The 12,036-nt window shown below is 41.5% G+C and overlaps 1 protein-coding gene across 1 annotated transcript in view; it reads right to left on the reverse strand.

Annotated features, from left to right (window-relative positions):
* The window catches only part of LOC143767357 (uncharacterized), a 340,694-nt gene that overhangs the window by 48,413 nt on the left and 280,245 nt on the right, over positions 1-12,036 (reverse strand). Inside the window, exons 7-8 of the mRNA XM_077255618.1 lie at positions 10,565-10,655; positions 2,931-4,178 (exon numbers count right to left, since the gene is read on the reverse strand). Of these exons, the coding sequence (XP_077111733.1) occupies positions 2,931-4,178; positions 10,565-10,655 (1,339 nt within the window). The remainder of the gene's footprint in view (positions 1-2,930; positions 4,179-10,564; positions 10,656-12,036) is intronic.

Here is a 12,036-nt window from a genome sequence, read left to right on the forward strand (position 1 = left end):
CGAGGGTCTACACAGAGAGAAAACCTGAAAGCAGCCAATATCCCACTGATAAACTGCCTGTCTGCAAATGTTCATCTGTGAGGAATAGGCTGACCCATTTACCTCACAACTGTATATAGTTATCTACCAGATTACCTCCAATAAAATCAGTTCTAAATCCAAGCTCGAAAGAGTGCCCCACAATATAAACAAGGAGGACCGTGTTCACAGTAGATATTAGGGGGTACGTCGTGGCAGTCCGGACTTCGGGTAACTATTCACCAGCCTAATATCTACTGTGAACTGTTGTTTATTTCCTATGCTAGGCTGTGATGTGCAGAGAAACACTTAGCTATAAGGCTCTCAAGCAATTTTATTTACCATGTACTGCATCATCTTACTGAATTAGTTGTACTGCAGTCCTGTAGAATATTTTGGGTCCACATGCACATGTACTCTTTTTTTCTATTTATTCTAAACATTGTGCTCTTAATCTGACTCACCTTTTGTGATTTATTACCGATATTTTCTAGATATTTATCACTACTCTTTGGACCGGTTACACATTGCTGCCCGATGTTTAGTGTCCTTTCATTCCTTTTTTGTATAATATTATTCCCTTTTTTAATTATGTTTTAACATGATTCAATAAAAATTAAATTTTTATATGATTTCTCTTGGAGGACTTTTTTGTTTTGGTTTTCTAAATACAAGCTGCCTATGTCATTTCTGGGGAAATATCTACATATATTCGGTAGGCTCATCGCATTTTTTTTAGTTTGTCACCACCATTGAACTGAACTTACTCTACTGTTTGATTTGATTTAAAGAGAAAAATGCTCCGACAGTGTATCAATCACCCAAAAAGATTCTGCTATGTGTGTGGTTCTTTTACACCAAAAGGCCAAGTATGTTCAATCACTCATGATATTACAAAGATGTACCAGATGTTCTTTAAGTGTCCAGTTGGTAATCAAGACAAAAACTGGACCCCTCATGTCATATAATCAATTTGTTCAAATGGTCTTTGTGACTGGTTGAATATGAGGAAAGTGGCTATGCCATTTGCTGTTCCCATGATTTGGAGAGAACCCAAAAATCATAGTGATGACTGCTACTTTTGTCATGTCAAACTGAAGGGCTTTTCTACAAAAAACAAGCATAAGATTAATTACCCTGAATTTGAAACTGCAATTAGGCCAGTTCCACATGATAGTACCTTGCCAGATCCTGTACCACCGTTGTGTGGAATGGATGAAAATGAAGTAGAATATGAAGACTATGGAGCTGAAGCTACTGGCGAACACATGCAAACCTCAAGTCAAGATGAGTATGTACCTGATGGAGCAGCCAGAACACTTTACTCAAAGTGAATTAAATGATCTCATCAGAGACCTTTCATAGTCAAAAGATAAATCTGAACTTCTTGCATCTAAGTTGAAACAGAAGAATCTTCGTCATGATGATGTCAAAGTGTGTTATTACCAAAACAGAAGTAACACTTTAGCACAACTTTTCACAGTTGATGAACCAATGGTGTACTGTAACAATGTGAAGAGTATTTTGTTGCAGATTGACAATTGTTTATTGATTCCTCCCAGAGAAGTTTGAAAGCAGTGTTTCTTCACAATGGAAATATGAAACCATCAATCCCTATTCATGTCATCTAAAGGAAAAGTTATGAAAATCTGTCAGTTGTTTTGGATGCTATACAATATAAGCATCATCAATGGAATATCTGTGGAGATTTGAAAAAGATTGGTATGCTAATGGAAATGCAAGGAGGTTTCACTAAATATTGTTGCTTCTTGGGTTTATGGGACAGTAGAAATACAGTAGAGCATTATGTTCATTGTGATTGGGGACAGAAAAACATCTATGCTCCAGGTAGAGACAATGTTCAGCATAATCCTTTAGTTGCTCCAACAAAAATCTTTCTTCCTCCACTACATATAAAGTTTGGATTGATTAAAAACTTTGTGAAAGCCATGGCAAAGACAAATTCACAAAGGTTCCAGGATATTTCACAGAAATTCTCCAGCATTTCACCAGCAAAACTGATGGAAGGGGTATTTGTTGGTCCTCGGATCAGAGAGCTTATGAGAGATGATGTGTTTGAAGGAACTCTAAATGATAAGGAATTGAGATCTTGGAAAAGCTTCAAGTGGATCTGTGAAAACTTCTTAGGAAAAAAAAATCTCCAGAATATGTTGAAGGAGTTGAGGAACTGCTAAATGCATAGCAGTGTCTTGGATGTCGCATGTCTCTGAAAATTCACTTTTTGTATTCACATTTAGATTTCTTCCCTCAAACTCTTGGGGATGTAAGTGATGAACATGGAGAGTGGTTTCTCCAGGACATTAAAGTAATGGAACACCGCTACCAGGGTTTTTGGAATGACTCAATGATGGCAGATTACTGTTAGATGTTATATAGGGACAACCCTGAAAAATCGTATCAATGACAGTCTCATGTCAAGCACTTTTAATTTCTGCTCATATTTTGGTTTCTATATTGCATGTGAAATTATTTTGGTTCAATAAAAACTGTTTTGTAAGGTGAAGCATTTTTTTCAGGAATGTAGATTACTGTTTTCTTAATGTCGCCAGTATATTTCCTATATTTTATAATAATGTTGCTGCTCCATGGAAACTATAAGTGCTACAGAAAAACTATATATTTTTTAAATCAGGACAAAAAGATGATTCAAAAAAGTACAAAGTCACCTGCGATGATTACAAAAAATATTTTTTGTAGCCCAGTGTATTTATTTAACTAAATCTGGACTAAAAGCTTCCCTGGTATTGGATACATACTAAAACTTGCAAATAATGTTTTACATTCTGGACATGAATATGACTACTTCCCTGTGTGAGATCTCTGATGTTTCACAAGACTTGATTTCACTGTATAACATTTCCCACATTCTTGACATGAAAATGGATTTCCAGCTGTGTGAGTTTTATGATGAGCAACAAGATGTGATTTCTTGTTAAAACATTTCCCACATTCAGAACAGGGATATGGATTCTTCCCTGTGTGAATTCTTTGATGTGTTAGAAGATGGGATTTCTTTTCAAAACATTTTTCACATTCAGAACATGAAAATGGTTTCTCCCCTGTGTGTATTCTCTGATGTGTTACAACATGGTATTTTTGTGTAAAACATTTCCCACATTCTGAACACGAATATGACTTTTCACCTGTGTGTATTTTCTGATGTTTAAGAAGACTTGATTTCTTTGTAAAACATTTTTCACATTCAGAACATGAAAAAGGCTTCTCCCCTGTGTGACTTCTCTCATGTGTAACAAGACTTGATTTTCTTGTAAAATCTCTCACACATTTTGAACATGAATATGGCTTCTCCCCTGTGTGACTTCTCTCATGTGTAGCAAGACTTGATTTCCTTGTAAAACATTTCCGACATTTTGAACATGAATATGGCTTCTCCCCTGTGTGAAATCTTTGATGTGTAAGAAGATGTGATTTTTTTTTAAAACATTTCTCACATTCGGAACATGAAAATGGTCTCTCCTCTGTGTGTATTCCCTGATGTGTGACAAGATGCCATTTTTGTGCAAAATATTTCCCACATTCTGAACACGAATATGGCTTCTCACCTGTGTGACTTCTCTGATGTGCAACAAGATTTGATTTTTTTGCAAAACATTTCTCACATTTTGAACATGAATATAGCTTCTCACCTGTGTGTACTGTCTGATGCATGACAACTTGGTATTTCTGTGTAAAACATTTCCCACACTCTGAACATGAAAATGGCTTCTCACCTGTGTGTGTTTTCTGATGCTTAACAAGACTTGATTTCTCGGTAAAACACTTTTCACATTCTGAACATGAAAATGGCTTTTCACCTGTGTGCCTTTTCTGATGTGCAAGAAGATATGATTTGTTTGCAAAACATTTCCCACACTCTGAACAGGAATATGGCTTCTTTTTTGTTTCATCTTTTTGATGTTCACCATCAATTCTGTTTTGTTTTTTTTGCATAATAGTCTGTGATGAATCAGAAGATAGGAGCTTTTCAAAAAGAACAGATGGTAGATCTTTACTGTGAAGGGCTGAGGATAAATCTGGGATATTGTCATGTTCTTCACACGCATCCTGTGTGAAAGTACGATCATGTGCGGTCAAATCTGAAAACGTAAAATGTGCCTCCGATCTGCTGGTACAGTCATCTGCCAAGAATAAAATGGAAATTATAGCTTAATATTGAACTTAGAATAATAATTATAGTATTTATACTTTCTATAACATTTCAGTACCAATTGTACTAAAATTTAATTAGGGGCTGATGAAGGCACTGGTGACAACAGTGGATATCAAAGCATGGACTCATAGAATATCATGTTAAACCGTTAGGTTTCTGTTCTTTTCGTCTTTCAGTTTGCCACTTTATAGTTCAATGTTTTGGTATACCTGTCACCAAACTTTTGTGAAATATAAAATATTTGTTTACATTTAGTGAAATACAGTGGGGAAAATAAGTATTTGATACACTGCCAATTTTGCAAGTTTTTCCACTTACAAAGAACGGAGAGGTCTGTAATTTTTATCGCAGGTACACTTCAGCGGTGAGAAACAGAATTTAAGGATAAAAACAAGATAATCACATTGTATGGTTTTTAAATAATTCAATTGCAGTTTATTGCATGAAATAAGTATTTGATCACCTACCAACCAGCAATAATTCTGGCTCTCACAGACCTGTTAGTCTTTCTTTAAGAAGCCTTCCTACTCTGCACTCATTACCTGTATTAATTGCACCTGTCCACACTCAATCAATGACACTCCAACCTCTCCACCATGATCAAGACTAAAGAGCTGTCCAAGGATACCAGAGACAAAAAAATTGTTGACAAGGCTGGTATGGGCTACAGGACAATAGGCAAGCAGCTTAGTGAGAAGGCAACAACTGTTGGCACAATTATTAGAAAATGGAAAAAAACACAAGATGACTGTCGATCATCCTCGGTCTGGGCAATCGTACTTTGGGGAGTGCTTTTCTGAAAAGAGGACAGGACAACTGCACCGTATTGAAGGGAGGATGGATGGTATCATGCATTGTGAGATTTTGTGAGATTTTGGCCAACAACCTCCTTTCCCTCAGTAAGAGCATTGAAGATCATCATGGCTGAGCCTTCCAGCATGACAATGACCCAAAACACCCAGCCAAGGCAACTAAGGAGTGGCTCCGTAAGAAGCATTTTAAAGGTATTGGAATGGGCTAGCCAGTCTCCAGACCTGAACACAATATAAAATCTTTGGAGGGAGCTAAAACTCAATGTTGCCCAGATACAGCCCTGAAAACTGAACGATCTGAAGAGCTGTTTAGAGGAATGAACCAAAATCCCTGCTGCAGTGTGTGCAAACTTATTATTATTATTATTTATTTATATAGCACCATTAATTCCATGATGCTGTACATGAGAAAGGGGTTACATACAGGGTTATAAATCTCATTTACAGTAAACAAGTTTACAGTGACAGACTGGTACAGAGGGGAGAAATCTTGGAGGCGGTTATGTGAGGAATGAATAAGAGTGGAGGAGAGTAGGAGGTCTTGGGAGGATAGGAGATTACGTGAGGGAAGGTGTTGGGAGATTAGTTCAGAGATATAGGGAGGGGACAGATTGTGGATGGCTTTGTAGATCAGTGTTAGTAGTTTGAACTGGATTCGTTGGGGAATTGGGAGCCAGTGGAGGGATTTGCAAAGGGGAGAAGCAGGGTAGTAGCGAGGAGAGGTGGATTAGCTGGGCAGCAGAGTTGAGGACAGACTGGAGTGGTGCAAGAGAGTTAGGGGGGAGGCCACAGAGGAGGGTGTTGCAGTAGTCGAGGCGGGAGATGATAAGAGCATGCACAAGAGTGAGTCTTAGTAGATTGTGGGGTGAGGAAGGGACGGATTCTGGCAATATTTTTGAGTTGGAGGCGACAGGAGGTGGCAAGAGTTTGAACGTGCGGTTTGAAGGACAAGGCAGAGTCGAGAGTTACCCCGAGGCAGCGGATTTCAGGTGCGGGAGAGAACGTGATGCCGTTTACCATAATAGATAGATCAGGTAGGGGGGATACGTGAGATGGGGAAAGATGATGAGTTCGGTTTTGTCTACATTGAGAGGTGAAGAAGGAGGATATGGCTGACAGACACTCCAGGATTCTGGACAGGAGAGAGGTGACATCTGAGCCAGAGAGGTAAATCTGAGTGTCGTCCGCATACAGGTGGCACTGGAAGCCATGGGACTTTATGAGTTGCCCTAGGCCAAGGGTATAGATGGAAAAAAGTAGGGGCCCTAGGACAGAGCCTTGAGGGACTCCAACAGAGAGAGGGCAGGATGAGGAGGTAGTGTGGGAGTGGGAAACGCTAAATGTGCGGTTGGATAGGTATGAGGCAATCCAGGACAGGGCGAGGTATTTGATGCCAAGGGAAGAAAGAATCTGTAGCAGTAGGCAGTGATCGACTGTGTCGAAAGCAGAGGACAGGTCAAGAAGGAGGAGGATGGAGAACTGTCTGTTAGCTTTGGCTGTGAGTAAGTCATTAGTAATTTTTGTCAGGGCAGTTTCGGTGGAGTGGTGGGGGCAGAAGCCAGATTGGAGGTTGTCAAGGAGAGAGTTAGATGAGGGGTGGGAGGAAATTTGAGCATGACAGTCTGCTCAAGGAGTTTTGAAGCAAACGGGAGCAGTGATATGGGGCGGTAGCTGGGCATAGCAGTTGGGTCAAGGTTGTTTTTTTTGAGGATGGGTGTGATGGTGGCATGTTTGAAGGCAGAGGGGAATGTACCAGAAGATAGCGATAGGTTGAAGAGATGGGTTAGGGCTGGAATGAGCATGTTAGTGAGGTTGGGGAGCAAGTGGGAGGGGATGGGGTCAAGTGCACAGGTGGTGAGGTGCGATTTGGAAAAGAGGCGAGTAAGCTCTCCTTCAGTGATGTTGGAGAGGGAGGTTATTAGGGAAGGGCAGAGGTCTGGTATATGGAGTGGTTGGGGTGGTGGAACAGTTAGGGTTTGCCTTGTTTGGTCGATCTTGTTTTTGAAGTAGGTGGCAAAGTCCTCAGAGGAGATGAGGGGAGTTGGAGGTGGCAGTGGTGGACGGAGGAGGGAGTTAAATGTGCTGAACAGTTGTTTTGGGTTGTAGGATAGTGAAGATACAAGGTTAGTGAAATAGGTCTGTTTAGCGGAGTTGAGGGCTAGTTTGAAGTCAAATGTAGCTTGTTTGAAAGCAGTGAAGTCGTCTGGCAGGCGTGTTTTCTTCCAAAGTCGCTCTGCAACCCTGGATGCTTGTCAAAGTTTTTTTGTGAGATTGTTATGCCAAGGTTGCCTATTGGTTCGTCGCACTTTGCCATGCATGAGAGGGGCGACTGAGTCTATGGCTGTTGTGAGAGTGGAGTTATAGAACGCGGTGGCACTGTCCGTGTTGTGGAGTGAAGATATGGAGGACAGGGGTAGGAGAGAGTCTGAGAGTCTGTGAATGTCTAGATGTGCGAGGTTTCTGCGTGGATGTGGTAATGGCTGGACATGGGAGGCAGGTGAGGAAGACAAGGATGAGAAGGTGAGTACATGGTGGTCAGATAGGGGGAAGGAAGAGGTTGCGAGATTAGAGAAAATGAAGGAGCCAGGTGGAGAATTGGTCGATGAAGGCAATGGCTGAGCCCGGTGGTCGGTATGACAGCCATTTGAAGATTGGAGGGAGCGTAGATATGGACAGAGTGAACCTCGAAAGAAGGGAGGATAAGGGAGGGTGGGGGTTGGATAGGGTTGAAAAAACAGTTTTTAGAAAGAAGGATACCCACTCCTCCACCATGTCTGTTGCCAGAGCGAGGAGTGTGGGTAAATTAGAGGCCACCGTAACTCAGTGCTGCACGCTCGGGGGTCCTCCGAGTATTTTTAGTGCTCGGAGATTTAGTTTTCATCACCTCAGCTGAATGATTTACATCTGTTAGCCAGCATAAGTACATGTGGGGGTTGCCTGGTTGCTAGGGAACCCCCACATGTAATCAAGCTGGCTAACAGATGTAAATCATTCAGCTGCGGTAAGAAAAACTAAATCTCCGAGCACTAAAAATACTCGGAGGACACCCGAGAGTGCTAGAGAAATCTCGAGTAAGGAGTATATTCGCTCATCACTAGTCACGACTCTGTTCTCAGGTATCCCGGGACAGGGGATCCTCTCTTTTGCCTCGTCCCATGCCCAAGAGCTATAGTATGATCAGACAATGTTCCTGCACGATCTGACATGGCAATTACACAGTACACAGCAGGTGCACATTTATAAGATTATATCAGCACCGGAACATTTCTGTTTAACACATCCAATTGTGAAAATTATTATTATTCCAAGATCGATTAATTAAAATGTACTTTGTTAGTGGGAAAACCCCTTTAATAGTAATTTTGTCTCCTCAAACCATGAAAGCCCACATATATGCCCATCAATCTTTATTGTTCTCATCCACTATGTGTTGAGGGTTTTTATATTGTGAGGTTAGCAAAAAAAGTTGCTAATAAATAAATGTTTATTTAATTTCTTTGTGGCAATTTTCTTTTTTGCATTTTCAATTTCAATCTATGTGTTTTTCGCATTTTCTTTCTCACCCTTCTTCCAAGAGCCATAACTTTTTTTATTTTTCCATGTGATGGTGATGGCTAAATTTCTTTTTGTGGGATGAATGCTCCTTTTGAATATTTATTACCGTATATGCTCGAGTATAAGCCACCCCGAGTATAAGCCTAGACCCTTAATTTTGCCACAAAAAAAAAAACTGGGAAAACTCAGTGATTTGAGTAAAAGCCTAGGGTGGGAAATGCAGCAGCTACTGGTAAATTTCAAAAATAAAAATAGATACCAATAAAAGTAAAATTAATTGAGACATCAGTAGGTTAAGTGTTTTCGAATATCCATATTGAATGAGGAGCCCCATATAATGTCCACAAAGTTCATGATGGGCCCCATAAGATGCTCCATACAAAATACGCCCCATATAATGCTCCATAAAGTTCATGATGGGCAGCATAAGATGCTCCATAATAATATATGCCCCATATAATGCTCCATAAAGTTTATGATGGGCCCCATAAGATGCTTCATACAAAAATATGCCCCATATAATGCTGCATAAAGGTTAATTATGGCCCCAAAAGATGCTCCATAGAAAACGTGCCACATATAATGCTGCATAAAGGTTGATTATGGCCCCGTAAGATGTTCCATAGAAACATTTGCCCCATATAATGCTGCATAAGGGTTGATTATTGCCCCATAAGATGCTCCATAGAATATTATGCCCTATACAATGCTGCATAAAGGTTGATTATGGCCCCATAAAATGCTCCACAGAAATATTTGCCCCATATGCTGCTGTTGCGATTAAAAAAAAATAAAAAAAAAATGACATACTCACCTCTTGTCCTGAGCAGGCAGGGACTTGCGATATTCACCTGTCCTCATTCCACCGATGCACGCCACTCTGTCTTCAGTCTCTCTGTAGTGACTGTTCAGGCAGAGGACGGCATGCACACTAAACACGTCATCACGCCCTCTGACCTGAACGTCACAGCCAGAGGATGCAGAAGACGGAGCTGCGCCCGGCAGTGGAATGGGGACAGGTGAATATCGCAATGCTCACCCTCCCCGGTTATACTCACCCTCCCGGCGCGGTTCCTGCTTCTCTGATGGTCTCTGATGCCGGCAGCTTGTTCCTGTATTCAGCGGTCACTGGTACCGCTCATTAAAGTAATGAATATGTGCTCCACCCCTATGGGAGTGGAGTCGCGTCCATATTCATTACATTATTGAGCGGTACCACATGACCACTGAACACAGGAAGAGCTGTGGGTGCCGGAGAAGCAGGGACATGCAGAGAAGTGCCGGGAGCAGGTGAGTAAGTGACAGCTGCCGCTCCCCCCTCCCCCACCGACCCCCTGGGACAATGACTCGAGTATAAGCCGAGAGGGGCAATTTCAGCCTAAAAAAAATGGGCTGAAAATCTCGGCTTATACTTGAGTATATATCATACAACAAAATGGAAAACAGTAAAAATAATTTTGCCATTGCATGTATTGTGATGTAAATTTACCCAGTAACATCATTCTCCAGGTCAGAACAATTACAGACATGCAAAACTTGTCAGTCTGTAAAAAAAAAAAAAAAAGTATCAGTGGCTAATTATTGAGACTCAGAACTTTTTTCCCGTCATTGGGGTTGTATGAGGGATTGTTTTGTGCTTACTGAGCCGATTTTTATATTGGTGCAATTTTATTGATTTTACTTCATTTTTTTCAGTAGTGACAGCAATATTTCTTAGCACCTCAGGGGACCTAAACCTGCAATCTCTTGAGCTCTTCTTCTGTATACTGCAAATTATGTCACCTATGGAGCCCTGCATTTTTTTGTGTGGAAAAAACACTATTTTTTATATTTAGTCAACTTAAAAGTTTGCCATTAAAATTTTCTGCCAGTCCGATCAGACATTAATATTCTGTGTTACAAACCCTAAAAAGATCAACACATATTTCTACAATCCAATGAATGAGAAGTATCTGTGACACCTCTACATATAGTGGTCTCTACTCACCTGTGCGGATATCTGTAGGAATCTCATCTTTACACCGCTCATCACCCCTCACATATGTCTCTGTAGTATCAATATGGGTCAGATCTTTACCCTGAAATCAATATTGTAAAAGTCACAGAGAGATGAAAAAGTCTTGCTAAATGATTCAGAAGAACAGAAAAGATGAAATAGCTGCAGGTCTCCTGTACAAATCCAACCTGTAGTCTCTTATTTCTAACCAGCAGTCTCCATAACCAGAAAATAAAGTCATTGCTCACATTTCCACTGACAAAAGTTTATATTAGAAAAGTTCCCGTGTCCCTAATAAATCGTCCATTCAGTGTATAATATTGGTGGATAAAACTCCACCTGGCTTCTTCACTTTCTCTCTGCTGACATTCCCACCATCATCATGGGTGACTTCAACATCCCCACTGATACCCTTCAGTCAACAGCCTCCAAACTTGTGTCCCTTACTTCATCTTTTGGACTTACTCACTGGTCCTTCGCAGCCACCCACACAGACGGACATACACTAGACCCGGTCTTCACCCGTCTCTGCTCTCTATCTAACTTCACCACCTCCCCTCTCCCTCTATCCGACCACCATCTGCTCACCTTCTCATCCCTGTCCTCCTCACCAGTCACCTATGTCCAGCAACATGCGCACCCCTGCAGAAACCTCACACACCTAGACACCCACACACTCTCTGACTCTATCCTACCACTGGCATCTATATCCTCACTCCACGACACAGACAGTGCCACTGCTTTCTACAATGCCACTCTCGCATCAGCTATTGACACCGTTGCCCCTCTCGTTCATGGCAGAGTGCGACGTATCAATAGACAACCCTGGCACAATAATACCACTAAAAAGCTCCTGCAACTGTCCAGGGTTGTAGAGCGGCGTTGGAAGAAAACACATTCACAAGACGACTTCACTGCATTCAAACAGGCAACACTGTCTTTCAAATCTGCTCTCACCTCTGCTAAACAGGCCTACTTCACAACTCTCGTATCCTCCCTATCCTACAACCCCAAACAGTTATTCAAAACCTTTAACTCCCTCCTCCATCCCCCAGTGCCCCCTCCAACCTCCCTAATCTCTGCAGAGGACTTTGCCACACACTTTAAAAGTAAAATCGACCAAACAAGGCAAGTCTTCATTGTTCAACCACCACAACCCCTTTGTGTTAGAATCTGTTTTGTTTTTGAGCATCCGCCATCTTGTTGTGGTTTTCTGGGTGCTGGTCTTTTTCCCCTAGAGCTGGGTTGTCTTAGGTCAGGTGATTGTATCACCCTTTAACCCCTTCCCGACATGTGACGGTATAGTACGTCACATGTCGGGACCCCCGCTTTGATGTGCGCTCCGGCGGTGAGCGCACATCAAAGTCGCGACATGTCAGCTGTTTTTTACAGCTGACATGTGCGCGCAATAGCGGCGGGTGAAATCGCGATCACCCGCCGCTATTAACTAGTTAAATGCCGCT

The sequence above is a fragment of the Ranitomeya variabilis genome, chromosome 4 (assembly GCF_051348905.1).
Source record: "Ranitomeya variabilis isolate aRanVar5 chromosome 4, aRanVar5.hap1, whole genome shotgun sequence".
NCBI lineage: Eukaryota > Metazoa > Chordata > Amphibia > Anura > Dendrobatidae > Ranitomeya > Ranitomeya variabilis.